The 15,258-nt window shown below is 38.6% G+C and overlaps 1 protein-coding gene across 1 annotated transcript in view; it reads left to right on the top strand.

Annotated features, from left to right (window-relative positions):
* The window catches only part of LOC138041153 (phospholipase A2 A2-actitoxin-Cgg2a-like), a 41,094-nt gene extending 27,711 nt beyond the window's left edge, over window positions 1-13,383 (top strand). The window contains exons 3-5 of the mRNA XM_068886921.1: window positions 1,023-1,182; window positions 12,368-12,480; window positions 13,171-13,383. Coding sequence (XP_068743022.1) covers window positions 1,023-1,182; window positions 12,368-12,480; window positions 13,171-13,304 — 407 coding nt within the window. The 3' untranslated portion in view covers window positions 13,305-13,383. The remainder of the gene's footprint in view (window positions 1-1,022; window positions 1,183-12,367; window positions 12,481-13,170) is intronic.
* The last annotated feature ends 1,875 nt before the right edge of the window (window positions 13,384-15,258 follow it).

Genomic DNA, 15,258 nt, shown 5'->3' with positions numbered 1-15,258 from the left:
TAGACAATACAGTAAACTGATTGGCCAAGGCGAAAAATGAGAGAGAGAGATCGATAATTCTGGGTTATGGCCTTCTGATTAGTTTAGAGCGAGTTTCAATCCATGTTATTACTTTTGGCCAATCAGAAAGGACGGAGACACTCCAGTAAACCAATAAAAACTGGAAGTTAATACACGTAGCCGACACAAAGCGCGGGAAAATGTGCACCCGCGAGCCACGATTGGTTTTGGTTTCACTTCTGATTGGTTGAAAGAGTGGCGGGAGAAGTTTGAACCAATCACTGAGTGAAGTAATCATAAACCAAAGCAATTTGCTAATTACTTTCGACACTCAATTGAAAACCGCTCTATTTCCTCTTTTCTTTGATAACGAAGTTAGAAGCAGTTCGTAAAAGAATTTGAACTTAAGTGAAGTGTAAGCACACTAAAAATGTGATTATGGTAACTCAACAAGTGTCAACCGTACATACCGTATGTCACCATTTGACTCTTACGGTATTTTACTTAATGGACGAGCAGTGAAATAGAATCACTTTGAGCTTAACATCGGTTTTGGTCGAGCATGTGCAGGGCAATCTAACGGTCATGGATTGGACAGGAAAGGAAAGAAACTTTATGTAACTGAACATGCATCTTTCCTCTTTTCCATGTATTCCTCTTAAGTGTCCGCCAACCGTCTGAGATTGGTCGTCAGTTGGGAAACATGTAGGAGTAAATGGGAACGGTAGGAAGAAAGAATGAGATTTTCGAAGGAGAGTGATGCTCCCTCACGCGGTAAGACGAAACTAAATTTTCTCTGGGAGTCTGTCTGTGCTGGGAGCCAAACGTAACTCTCAAAAATTATCCTGATTACCAAATTAGACGGACGGCGTCTGCCTAGTCCAATATCAGCAGTCGTTGGAATTTTGTTTCCTTATATTATTTTCAAATTGGACAGCGTGAAGCCAAATAACTAAAAAAAGAGTCCTGTTCGATTTGAATTTGCATTGCAACGTTTTCTTTTATTTTTCTCTCTGCTGTAGCAAGTGTGGATTCACCCATTATCAGTTCGTCCAGTCGAAGTTTGATAGAATTTGCTCAAATGATCGCATGTTACGTGAACCGAAACCCACTGGTATACGTTGGTTACGGTTGCTACTGTGGATTTGGTGGAAAAGGAGTCCCTAAAGACGAAACTGACAGGTATATGAAAAAGCATTGTATATTCCCACGATGACAAAAAAATAAAGAAATCAAGAAACCAATATTATTAATCAATTCATAATTTCAAAAAAAAACGCAGTACGAACAAGTCGACGTATTAAACACAGTCACTACGGACCGTGTTAGCCCCACACGTCCAAACGGAGACTTTGAATTTGTTTTTGTTGTTTATGGTAGTTAAGTTTGCTTACCAGAATGCGTTGTCCTAAATGGATCCACAAGCCACAGCAACATCGTGGACAAAGTGACACCTAACGTGACAGAAACAAAACATATCTTCTCGACTAGTTTATGGGACGTCAAACTAACAGGCTTTTGAGAGCTTTCTATTCCGCTTTAAGCCTTTTAAGCACAAATCAGATATTTAAAACAACGTTTCCTGGGAAATAACCAATTCATAAATTTTTTTCTGTGTGGCACAAGTCCATTGTAAGGAGGATTGTCCTCCCTCACACACTACTTATTGGCAGTGCTAAACTTTTGTACTTAATTTTACCAATTCATTTGTTTTTTTTTTGAAGGTCAAGTTCAAGTTTTATTTCACACTGTTTACAGAAAACTAAACATAAGACAGTATACAACCATTACAGAAAAAAAGTACATTCAGATAGAAATTAGCTAGTCGAGACAATAATTAATAGTGACCAAAGTTGCCAAGGAGCTTTCGAGTTGGTCACTGTCATGTAGATATAAGCTGGCGTTGGCCGTATGTTAAAGGGAATCTCCACTAAAACAACAAAATAACTTCAAACCGCAGAACATAGTGTTGTTGACAATTTAAATTGTTCAAACTTTTTCCAATGAAAGTGTTTGTATCCGAAAAAAATTAATGGCCAAAACGCTTGGTTTGGCTTTCAAATCTACCGGGCGCCGCCATCTTGAATAATTGTGACGTGTCGTGGTTGCCCTATTGTTCTGACACAAAGAACGTTTGCTCTAGAACAATAGGGCAACCACGACACGTCACAGTTATTCAAGATGGCGGCGCCCGGGAAATTTGAAGCCAAAACAAGCGTTATTTTTCTCGAATGCAAACGCTTTCATTGGAAAAAGTTTGAGCAACATCAATTGTAAACATTATGTTCTGGAATTAAAAGTTATTTTGTTGTTTTAGTGGAGGTTCCCTTCAAGTATAGTTTCAATCACATTAATAACAAGTATCGTAAGAGAGGAAGCATATACATAAATGCGAATTACAAAAAAAGAAGATGTCCTGCATATTGTACAGCATTATTACTGGGTTGCCTTATAAGGCAAACCCAGTCGAGGTCTGCGTTTAGTTTGTTTGTTTTCTTTTTTTTCTTTTTTTTTCTTTTTTTTCTTTTTTTTTTTTTTTTTACGTGTCGGTAAAAGTCTTGCCTGTCACTCCCCTGGTAAGTGGTGTCTTTGTGGATAGAGCCTTCTGCGCGTATTTTCGTAGGATCGAGAGGGTAGTGGGAACTGCGTAGATTTCTCTGGTGGACACAGTAGAATCATTAACTTAGCCTGCAATGGCGTCGAAAGTCATGCAACGCGAATGGCGTTTTAGTGGATCCTTAAACAAAATATACCCTTATGGAGCTCAATAATGGAAAGTCAGTTGGATAAACTAGGCATGAATCTCAAAAGCGACGAGTACTGGACTTCGACAACAATCTATCGCCCGTCGAGACGAAATCAAAGTGAGCAGTATTTACCTGAAGTACAAGGTAATTTGACACAATTGAGTTTGTTGTCTTCACGCACGCAATGAAATAGGAAGAGGTTTTCGCCTCTAAGAGCAAATATGTTGTTTGTTTCAATAAAACTTTCGCTGGAAAAGGATTCTGTGGTATTTTCTGCCTTTGTGAATTATAATATCATGTTGTGTATTGAATTTTCGAGCTTAAGGTTGAAATGTGATATGCGAGAAGTTTTTTAGTTTTGCTCTGTAAGCGGGAAGGGTTCACAGGCCTGTTGAAAGCGTGCTCGAGTTTCAACAAAATGAGCCCCAAAATCAGTGAAAACTTGTGACGCAGATGAATAATAAAGTAGCTGCTATTTCCAAAATGATGGAATTACCTGGTGATAATAACGTCGTACGCGTCTTGGAGAGTAAATTTTGACTTTGCATAAACAAGAGTTGGGCGATTGTGATCTTTGTTTTGACTTCGCTCATTTCATTGTCAAACTTTATAACACTTGACAGAAAAAGAAACTTTTTAAAAACCCGGTATCTTGCCATCATTTGACACAGATGCTTCACTGTTTGACGAGTAAACATGCAGCGGTAACGTAATCAGGGCGCCCGCTGAATTCCGGCCATGTCACTTTTCGATTTTGCAATTTACTTGAACGTAGCAAAAATCTCCCAAAATGTTTGTCGCTGATCGTAACTTTTTATATTCTATATTCACGGTTCAAAATTAATGTTGTTTTGATGTCGTAAATATTTTATTCTCGATCGACCGTCCGGGAAACTTCCTTTTGCTCTTTCTGAAAACTGTGTATCAATAGTTATTTGCTTTTTCATCAATATTTGTTTTGCATAAAGCAAGCTAACAAGATCTGTACCTTGCTGAGTTCGCATTTGTTAGAGTTAATAGTATTTTCGGTCCGATGCTTCTGTTTTAAGAGGGGTACATTGTTTCGGTCTCCCATCCAAACACTAACCCCGCCCGGCAGGGCTTAACTTCAGTGAACTTTAGTATTAGAAAGCCTTCAGATGCTCAGAGGGCACACTTGTGGTAAAAAGAAGTTGTGAGGGAACTTGAAAATTATCAACATGTCAGCCCAGAAGCCAATGTTTCTCGCTTCTCTTTTATTTGTTATTCTTCAGAGACTGGAATGCTGTATTTCAATACCACACAATTCAGTGCCTTCTGATTTTCTGTAGCACGTACCACAGGCAACCCAGTGTATGCTTCACAGAAGCATCTCGTTTACATGTAAGATTAATTTCCATTGTTATTTTATCTGTATGCTGAGATTCTCGTGATGTTCTTCTACACTAAATTGAAATGAACAGAGTGAATTTAACAGTATTAACTTGTATTTTCATTCACAGATTTCAATTTCGACCAGAGTTTCGACGGTGTACAATGTGTTTGGTGTTAGCGTTTTCGGAGGTAAAAGACTTCCTATTGTAGTTGTTTTAATGCTTTTTTTCGGTTATCTGTATTAGTCAAGTGCGTTATGATCTTTTACAGTTGAAGCGAATTGAGCCAACGAATTGTAAAAAATTGACAGCAGTACGTATTTTTCTTATTCGTGTAGGCAGCCACGGGATCAACCAGGTGCTTTCCTCAAACACAAGGTAAAAATCAAGAAAAATTTGCACTTATTTTACTTTAGTTTATTTCGTTAGAAAGACGATTTATTACTCTCGAGAACTCCTGCGAAGAGATCCTTTTGTAAGAACCTGTTGGCAGATATCTGGCATAATTATATAAAACCCTGTTTGGTGAACTAAAATCAAGCAGGTTCTATAATTATGTGAGTAACAGTTAAATTGCAATAAACACTTTAACCAAGGAGTTTGACTTTGAGATCGCAAATATTTATTTTTCTGGCAATCAATATCTATATCTCCTACATAGAAATTAGGACCTTGTCTAGAACCCACTTTAAGCCTGCATCCAAGTATCCCTATTTTGCCAGACAAAAAATATATATATGTTCGTATATGCAGGCTTTTACTATTGTTTTTTTTTTTCTCTGACTAAGGAAACTTTGTTGGTTTTGGTCAGACTGTGGTTTTAATTGTGAGAATGCTTCTGATGATCAGCTGTTTTGTATTGGGTTGAGTGCTTAATTAAGACATACTATTGTTCTTACAATGTATGATTGTGTCAGCAATAACTGTTGTCATCAACACATACATTGACAAAACAATTATTGTTATTGTGACCAACAGCACTAATTCTTTTTTACTTGGCAGATTGTTTACTTTTCCTTTTCAACAATCACAAATTATCTTTAGTCATACTTTGTCTCTGTACAAAGCAAAACTGAGTTAGGCTTGTAAAGATGGGCATTCTTTGCTTGTTCATTCTTACGACCATCTCTCTTCCATCTGGTTGAGTTAGGCTTGTGACGATGGCCATTCATTGTTTGTTCATTCTTACGACCATCTCTCTTCCATCAGGTTGAGTTAGGCTTGTGACGATGGCCATTCTTTGTTTGTTCATTCTTACGACCCTCTCTCTTCCATCAGGTTGAGTTAGGCTTGTGACGATGGCCATTCTTTGTTTGTTCATTCTTACGACCCTCTCTCTTCCATCAGGTTGAGTTAGGCTTGTGACGATGGCCATTCATTGTTTGTTCATTCTTACGACCATCTCTCTTCCATCAGGTTGAGTTAGGCTTGTGACGATGGCCATTCTTTGTTTGTTCATTCTTACGACCCTCTCTCTTCCATCAGGTTGAGTTAGGCTTGTGACGATGGCCATTCTTTGTTTGTTCATTCTTACGACCCTCTCTCTTCCATCAGGTTGAGTTAGGCTTGTGACGATAGCCATCATTGTTTGTTCATTCTTACGACCATCTCTCTTCCGTCAGGTTGAGTTAGGCTTGTGACGATGGCCATTCATTGGTTGTTCATTCTTACGACCCTCTCTCTTCCGTCAGGTTGAGTTAGGCTTGTGACGATGGCCATTCTTTGTTTGTTCATTCTTACGACCCTCTCTCTTCCATCAGGTTGAGTTAGGCTTGTGACGATGGCCATTCATTGTTTGTTCATTCTTACGACCATCTCTCTTCCATCAGGTTGAGTTAGGCTTGTGACGATGGCCATTCATTGGTTGTTCATTCTTACGACCCTCTCTCTTCCGTCAGGTTGAGTTAGGCTTGTGACGATGGCCATTCTTTGTTTGTTCATTCTTATGACCCTCTCTCTTCCATCAGGTTGAGTTAGGCTTGTGACGATGGCCATTCATTGTTTGTTCATTCTTACGACCATCTCTCTTCCATCAGGTTGAGTTAGGCTTGTGACAATGGCCATTCATTGTTTGTTCATTCTTACGACCCTCTCTCTTCCATCAGGCTCAGTTAGGGCATTCATGGTTTGCACTGAGAACTTTGTTTCCTTTGTGGCCCTCTATTCAGTTGTCTATTAAGTTTCAATTCTCCTTTAATGTGAATGGCTGTACATCCGTGTCATTGGGAGGAAGACGCTCAACAGTTGTTCAGTCATGGTAACATTTTAAATTTTATTAAAATAATTTATGGCATGGAGAAAGTCCATTCATTTTGACCAGTTTAAGTGCTAGACCTATATGGCCTGCAGAAATTTTACTGATCTTGTTATCCATCCAGCTCAAGATGTGACTGTCATATTTGGCAAGTCAAGGGAATTTTTTTTTAATTTTTCAGTTGATCTGGAAAGATATATAGCTAAATTTGTTGACTGTTCTGCTTATTACCTTAAGCTGTTTTTTTTTTGCCAATCTGCAAAGACATTCATGATAAATAAACATGCTTCAATTTAAGCGTAAGGTTTCTGCATCTAAGAATTACAGGGGCTCGAGTCTACTTTTTACAAATACTAACAATCACAGGATGCCTACATAATGTGTTTGACCCTTGGTATTATTGAATTTAGAAGCAATGTATGAGAATAGCAAAAAGTTCCATATTATTGTACAATTCTGGGATAAATATTTGCATATAAGATGAGAATAAACTAACCCTCATCCGAAATGTTCTTCTGCGTTGTTATTGTGGCTGCTTGTGGGAAATTTAGCGATTTCAAGGACGTGTGTTGCTCCGGTAAAAATTGCTACAATTTGCCATTTTCAACCATAATAACAACAGCACATCATTTCAGATAGTTTATCCTCATCTTGTGTAAATATTTATTGCAGAATAGTACAATAATAATTATGGAACTTTTTGCTTTTCTCATACATTGCTTCTAAATTCACCCTTTGTGTGGGTCCCCTGTGATAACAATGATTAGTGAGTCCATAGCTAGATCTGAAAACTCAATCAGCATTACTGCTGGCTCTATCCAATTAATATTGGTCTCTAATTTATTTCCTTTTTAATTATTTTTCAGGATACCATGGAAATAGCAAGGAATTGGACATTAGCAATTGTGTAACTGAAGAGATCAATAAAAATGTAAAATGAAGAGCTATTTCAAGGTTCCAGTTGTTCTGCCTTATTGTAGACATTACAGGTTTATCCTAGCAAGTATTTTATTGCTTTTGTGTACAATGTTGCTAGGTATTATGAATTCTGTGCTCCCTTTCAAGGGTGACAAAAGGCTCCTAAAAGTCAAACTGCTTGAGACAGCAGTACATGTAGAGTATCATACCAACACAAGAACTACAGCTGTGTGTTTCACATTATCGTTCCATTATCATTATCAATATAAGTATTGTTATTGTTATCATCATCATCATTATTATTATTATTAGTAGTAGTATTATTATTCTTTTCATTTATGTATATATATTAATTAATTAATTAATTAAGTAAGTAAGTAATTAAGTAATTAAGTAATTTAATTCCTGGCTGGGAAATAAATTTGATCAGCTGGCTGGGAAACCAACCAATTTTATCTAGCTGGCTGGGAAATTTCTTGTGTGTCTTGCTGGGAAAAAGGAACAGATAATTTTTTCCCAGCAACACTGAAAAACACCTGAAAATGCCTTAATAACATTTATTTTCATTAACTGGGGTATAATAATACATTTTACAACAAATTGGTCGTTGGGTTCCCCTGCATATAGAGTGTTTTTTACGTGAAGTCACGGCAGCCATGTTGGTGTCCCTAAACAAAGGAACGGCGGCCATGTTGGTGTCCCCAACTAATACTCCGGGAATTGAGCTACGATCAACTTACAATGAATGGGTAATTTGCAACCAATCTCTAGAGATACGGATAACAATGCTACGATGTACAAAAGGAGCCAATTAAAGATCTTTGTTTTTGTCCACCAACATGGTGGTGATGACGTCACGTGAAAACAACCTTGGTAATATCTGCAAAGTTGAAAGCCTACATGTTCGCACTTTGAAAGATACAGGAGGAATTTCGAAACATAAACTCTTGCGAAACGCACGTGGGGTGTGCAGGAACAGGAACCCATGACCCGGAGCCTACAACTCTACTGTGTTCGTGTAACGGCGTTTTCACAGACCGATTTATTACTGGGTTGCCAAACCCAGTCGGAATCTGCGTAGAATTTCGTCGTTTTATTTTTTTCCGAGTCGGTAAAAGTCTTGCCTGTCACTCCCCTGCTTAGTGGTGTCATTGCGCATAGAGTCTTCTGTGCGTATTTTGTTAGGTTTGAGGGGGCTGGGGTAATGCGTAGATTTCTCTGGTGCACATGGGAGGACATTTAATTATTAACCTGGAATGGCGTTGAAAGTCATTGTAACGCAAATGGCGTTTTAGTGCATCTTTAAACAAAATATGCCCTTATGGAGCTCAAGAATGGAACGTCAATTGGATAAACAACTTAAGGCGATGAAAAATAAATACCTGGAATCTTTAAAGCGACGAGTACTGGTCTTCGACAACAATTTCATTTTTCGCTGTTGGATATTAATCAACCTTTAACTTGATACTATATACAACACTGAAGTCAAATAGCAATTCTTTTATAGATTTAACAAACAATGAGGGAATCGAACGCCTTGAATGCATCATTGTGTTTACTGAAGTCGCATCTAAGTTGTCCGACAAGTTACATTCATTTTATAACTCAACTCAGCAAAGGTCAAAAAAAAAATTGGAAATATGACAGTGAAAAATTATTTGAATGAAAGCTTGTTGTTTCTTTTGTGCTCTATTGGGCTTAACTGCAGAATATCCCGCCACTCGAACTATATTCCACGTAGCCGGCTACGCGGTACGCGGTACGCGGTACCCAGAAATAGGAATGCACAATACTGTAGAATACCCCGCCACTTGGACTAAATTAACTAACTTTCAAAATGACGCAGCGATGTTATATGTGATGGCTACTCGGTACACCGTGACATTCCTCGTTCTTAAAGCGTCAAAGCCTAACTAAGTAATTCCACAGACAAGAGACTGTGGAATTGTGGACTCGGAAGAACGTTATATAAACAAATGATTTCAAAATGGCGAAGCAATGTTATTTGTGCTGGCTACAAGGTACGCGGCAAGCTGTAATACATGTAGCACTCGTTTACTGATTAAGTCTAAGAGCTCGTTTCAGTATTAGGCCTATAAGCACTCTTAAAATTTTAGCTTTCATTTTACGGTTCGGGTAACTAGAATTTTTAACGAGATCGTGCGAAGAATATAGCACTCGTTTCCTGATTACCCTAAGCGTTCGTTTCAGAATTAGGCCTAAGAACTCTTTACAAATTTTAGATTTCATTTCACGGTTCGCTTAAACTTCGCTTTTTAACACGATCGTGTGATGAATATAGCACTCGTTTACTGATTAAGCCTAAGCACTCGTTTCAGTGATTAGGCCTAAGCACTCGTTTAAATTTTAGCTTTCATTTTACGGTTCGGTTAACTACTCTTTTTACGGAGACCGTGTGAAGAATATAGCACTCGTTTACTGATTAAGCCTAAGCACTCGTTTGAAATTTTAGCTTCCATTTTACGGTTCAGTTAGGGTTAGGGTACACTAGAATTTTAATTTTCCACGTACCGCGTACCGCGTAGCCAGCTTGTAAAGATACTTCACCATCTTGACTTTAATTCTTTCCGCGTACCGCGTAGCCAGCTTCTTAAGATACTGGATGTAGCGGGGTATTCTGCAGTTACTCCCTTTATTGTTTACCGTCAAGGTTCTTTCGAAAAGGGTTTGACGTGAACTGTCAGAAATTTATTTAATTGCATATGCTTTGTGATTGTGTGTTTCGTTTGCACGCACGCAACTGAAATAGGAAGGGTTTCTTGCCTCTTATACCAAATATGTTGTTTGTTTCAATAAACGTTTCGCTGGAAAAGATTTCTGTGAAATTTTCAGCTTTTGTAAATTTATCATGTTGTGTAATTTTCGAGCTTAACAAATTTGCATACATGTGTTGAAATGTGATACGAGGAGAATTTTTGTGGTAGCGCATAAGTCACGAAAATAAACAGGTCTGTTGGAAGCGTGCTTGAGTTTCAACAAAATGAGCCCCAAAATCAGCAAACAATTGTGACGCCGATAAACAATAAAGTAGCTGCTATTTCCAAAATGTTGCAATTACCTGGTGATAAATAACCTCGTCCTGGGTATCAATATTTATTTACTTTTGCATCAATATTTGTTTTTGCATAAAGCAAGCTGACAAAATCTGCACCTTGCTGAGTTCGCATCTGTAAGCGTTAATAGTATTTTCGGTCCAATGCTTCTGTTTTACGAAGGGATATGTTTTAGGTCACCCATCCAGATACAGGGCTTAACTTAAATAAATTTTAGTATTACAAAGCTGTCAGATGCTCAGAGGGCACGCTTAAACTTGTGCTGAAAAGAAGTTGTGAGGGAGCTTGAAAATTATTAGAAGCCAATGTTTCTCACTTCCCATTTATTTCCTTCAATCTCTCTGGGTTCAGTACTTTGTTAGTAACCACATGTCTTCTCAAGCTATTTACCCAAAACTTCTACCATGGAACTACAATGATAGACAATACCAAAACAATATTGTGCACTGTTAGAGCTACATATTTACGCCAGGACAGATCTGTTTCGTCGTGCGAAAGTGTGAGGACCTGTGAGCCAAAGGGCCTCTGCTGGTATGACTTGTGGGTGACCCGTTAAATGGTCTTAATGACCCCCTCAACTTGAAAAAAATTGTCTGGAACGGTGCACGTACCACAGGCAACCCAGTGTACCCTCACGGAGGGTCTAGTTTTAACTATCTAACCAGTAAAACTATGATCAGTTTTGAGTAGTCAATAGAAAACTTTTGTATATAACTGTTTAAGCATACGGAGATTAAGATAGTGCCTTAAAATATTGATTATAGACCTCTTTCATATAATGGCGGCCAAATAAAATATTCTTTTGTTTTAATGCTAATAAGCCTTTCTAGCCTCGCTACGACGGGTAAATTTCAAAAAGAAATTTTGTTTCAAAAATGGGTCGCCATTTATGAAAGTGGTCTATAGCCACATTTTTTGCTAATTTATAATTTACATGTTGAATTTTGGATTTCCTACTGTAGATGCTCATCAATTTATATAGAGTGTTTGCACTCACGTGATCAGTAACTTTGTTTTTCCACCAAAACAAAGGAAAACGTTTGCATGATAATAGAGCTCAATTCCCTGAGGATTAGTTGGGGACACCAACATGGCCGCCATTCCTTTGTTTAGGGACACCAAGATGGCTGCCGTGACGTCACGTGAAAACACTCCATTCACTACTTGCACAATCCCATAATACACCTCTATTACCCCCCAAATCATTTGCATAACCATTTGTTTGCGATTTCGAAGTCGAAAACAATGCCTATGCAGATTTTTAGGGGGTAAAAGAGGTTTATTATGGGATTTGTGCAAGTAGTGAATACCTAGATATTTAATACAGCTTTCACATGCAATATATTGGTGTATGTTTTTCTTTGATGATGTCATTAGCATATAATTGGTTTTCCAGATAACTTATTAATAGCACAGTATTTTAGAACTAACTTAAGCTCTTCATTCATTGGAAATTAGACCTCCTTTGCATTAAAAAGTTTATTCCTCTTTTTTTTCCTATGTAACTGCATGTGTTCAATTAAATTCTTATTAAAAAAAAAAGCTAATAGCTGTTGGTAGGTGAGCCTGTCCTAAGAGGATATTGTGTTTGTAGCTCCTTCTTCAGACGCTGAGAGACCGATTTGTATTTATGAACGAATTAGAATGCCCTAAGGCAAGTGAACTATTCAAACAGTCCCGCGACTGAAAATTTGGCAGCGAAAATCAAGCGTGATTGAGATTCAAACTGCGGATTTTAACTTCAAAAGCTAGCTAAGGTCCATGATACTTGGTTCTCACTGCAAATTAAATATATCTTATTAGATGTTGAAATAATTTTGTGTAGTATTTTGACGAAACCGCTAGTGTCAGTCAAACCGGTTATTTTGACAGTTACCGACATTACCAGGTATACAATAACTGACTGACAGTGTACAATATCGTGGAATATTTGTACCCGTTTCGTTCGTTTTCTGTACAATAACTAATACAGTTGGATAATAATGGTCTTTATTTTCATTCAGAGTTTTTGACAATCCTCAGGTGTTGTCAATTACACGACCAGTGTTATGGATCAGTTATTTCCTCAGGCGCGTGTCCATTCGACACCGCTGTTTATCTTATGCCTTACAGCAGAAGGAATTGTTATCATTGTGGTAAGAGTGGGCCTTACTTTTAATCATTGTTAGAGGGCATGGTCGTTCTAGGAAAAGCGTAAGCTGATTTTAGCCCACTGAATAAATCACTGAGTTCACGATATTCGCAGATGAACAGGCCTAGCCTGCAAAGCAGGCCTATTTTTGTTTTGGTAGGGATTATCAGACGAAATCTTGGATAGCGAGTGTAACAGAGGTCTAAGGCGAGTAAAAAAAATTGCACTCAGTGATAGGAGATAGTATGAAGTGGGCCGTCCCTCACCCCTTGTCCCAATTCTCTACCGGCTGCGTGCTTTCAAAATGGCGGCCCATTACGAACGTTGGACCTTGAACAAGTGTCCGCCTGCTATGCAGGCTAGAGCAGACCTCAAAGGCCATATTTTCGTTGTAACTAAGTCGATTGTTTTGACTTCAGCACAAGCAAGGGAGAATAATGCGACTTGTCAAATAGTGTTAAAATGTTTACCTGGGTCTGAGGTTTACGTTATCAGATGGCTTCATCATATGCCAATCAGCTGCAAAATAACCGAAGAGGTCGATCCTGGCGAGGGACTGGGGATTGGAGGAGGCTCTAACCCCCAATGCTCTCAGGAGAGAGGGATTGCGTACAATCTTATTCAGTTCATCGCTTAAAATTCACAATTATGGCTCGTTCTGGTTCTCAATGTTGTGTTGTTGTTTTTTTTGCAGAAGCCTCAAGCTACTATTTGTTTTATGGGAAATGTCGAGAGACTTTGTGCAAGTGTGATTCACAAGCTGTACAGTGCTTTAAGCGTTCGAAGTTCAATCCTGCATATATACTATATCCTCAAGACAAATGTTGACACTGAGTGATTCAGAGATGACATGGAGCATTGTCTGTTTCCTAACTTTCGAAGCAAAAAAGAGTGAAATAAAACAAGAAAGCTGACAGTCACTAGAGACCTTTGATCCATTTATTTAATATTCTTCGCTTGTTCCCAGAGCCAAGTTTCAGAACCTCGGCACGATCTGGGTTTGCGAGAACCGAATTCGAGTGCCCATTCCCACTCAGTCCTCTTGTTCAACTTGTTTTTCTTTCTCCCAACACATTTTGTTTTCAGTTTGTTAACTATGCAAAATTCTGCCTGCTCAGCATTTGTTGTTACGAATTGTATTTTGCCGTGACAGTTGTGGGCCGCCGGGATACGGAGCTTTAGCAACAACGACGGGAACGGCAAAGAGAACGTCATTTCAAAGCATAAATTCCCATTACTGTAGACATGACAATGGTGCGGCAGTGCTTAGAGAATGAAACCGATATGAGTCACGCTTAATTTAGGGGAGAAAATGAAAATTTGTCCCAAGTGCTGAAGTCCTCCATAAAGCCTCAAATTTGGTTATTTCACGCTGTTGTTTTGTTGACGACGGCAAAGAAATGGTCAAAAATGAAAAAAACCCAAGTGCAGAGCGTGCAAAGCTATTGTTTTTGCCCAATCAATATGCAAATTTGTGACGTTCTCGTTGCCGTCGCCGTTGTGGTTGCTTGAGCTCCCTAATATCTTCCCGTACACTTTTTCAATCATTTACTGCTCGCTCGCGGGGATCAGGGGTGGCGCAGTGATGCGAGCACTCGCCTCCAACCAATGTGGCCCGGGTTCGATTCCCGTTAATATGTGGGCTGGGTTTGTTGTTAGTTCTCTCCTCCCTTCAAGGAGTAACTTTGCTCGCGTATTTTCCCGCGCGCACAGCTTCGATGTTATTTTTGTCCATATTTGGGCATAAAATTGGTGTCCTAAAATCCCCAGCTTAGTTGCAAGGAAAAGAGTTGCAAGTTACACGATTCAAGGTCACGTGCTTTTGGTTCAAATTAAAAGCAGGTAAAACCGAAAAAGTACTAAAAAACAAGCTTACAACAACAATGAATTAAAGCCGTTTTCAAATGAGTGTCGTAAAACCAAAACCAAAATAATTACTGTGGCCAATCAAAAAGGACGGAGACAATTCGGTAAACCAATCAAAACTCGAAGTAATTACACGTAGCCGACACAAAGCGCGGGAAATGTGCACACGCGAGCCATGATTGGTTTTGGTTTCACTTCTGATTGGTTGAAAACATAGCGCGAGAACTTTGAACCAATCACTGAGTGAAGTAATTATAAACACTCAATTGAAAACCACTCTATATCACTCTAAATATTAATAGTTGAACATATGAAATAGCTGCAAAGAAATCAAGTTTTTTTAGAAATGTTTAGATAGCAAACGAAAACAAGCCAGTGTAATGTAATAATTACAGATGTCATTTTGAGAATTACCGTATGTTATAACCCACCCCTTTAATTTTCGTGCGATTTTATTGGCTACTTTGAATCACGTGGTGTAAAATCACTGTAAGGTATTACGGAATAGCCCCGTCTGCGTCGATATTTGTCCTGTGATCATCATTTCGATCGCGGAAACGAAACAAACCCAGCGCAAAAAAGGCGGAAGGATAGTTTCAAATTTTCATCTTCATTACTTTGTATGGAAGAAAAACAAACTCGTTTTGTAGTCAAGTGATATTGACATTGAAAAGCTGCAGGGTCGCCCAACGAGCCATTTTCTCAACGATTCATCAAAGTATATCATAGCCATAAAATGAACCAAAATTAGCCTTTTTGGAGCAATTTCTCTACATGCTGAGAAACCTGTATCTGTTCCGCAACTCTCAGGAGAAACAGGACAGAAATTTCGTTTGCCAGCAGGCGGAAGTTTCCCAGCCAGTGGGCAAAATATCAACATTTGAATGGATCTCACGCCAACGCAACAGGCCTCGGA

This window comes from Montipora capricornis, chromosome 3 (assembly GCF_036669925.1).
Source record: "Montipora capricornis isolate CH-2021 chromosome 3, ASM3666992v2, whole genome shotgun sequence".
NCBI lineage: Eukaryota > Metazoa > Cnidaria > Anthozoa > Scleractinia > Acroporidae > Montipora > Montipora capricornis.
The sequence above is the reverse complement of the archived record's forward strand: the minus strand, read 5'-3'. Positions and strand labels throughout refer to the sequence as shown.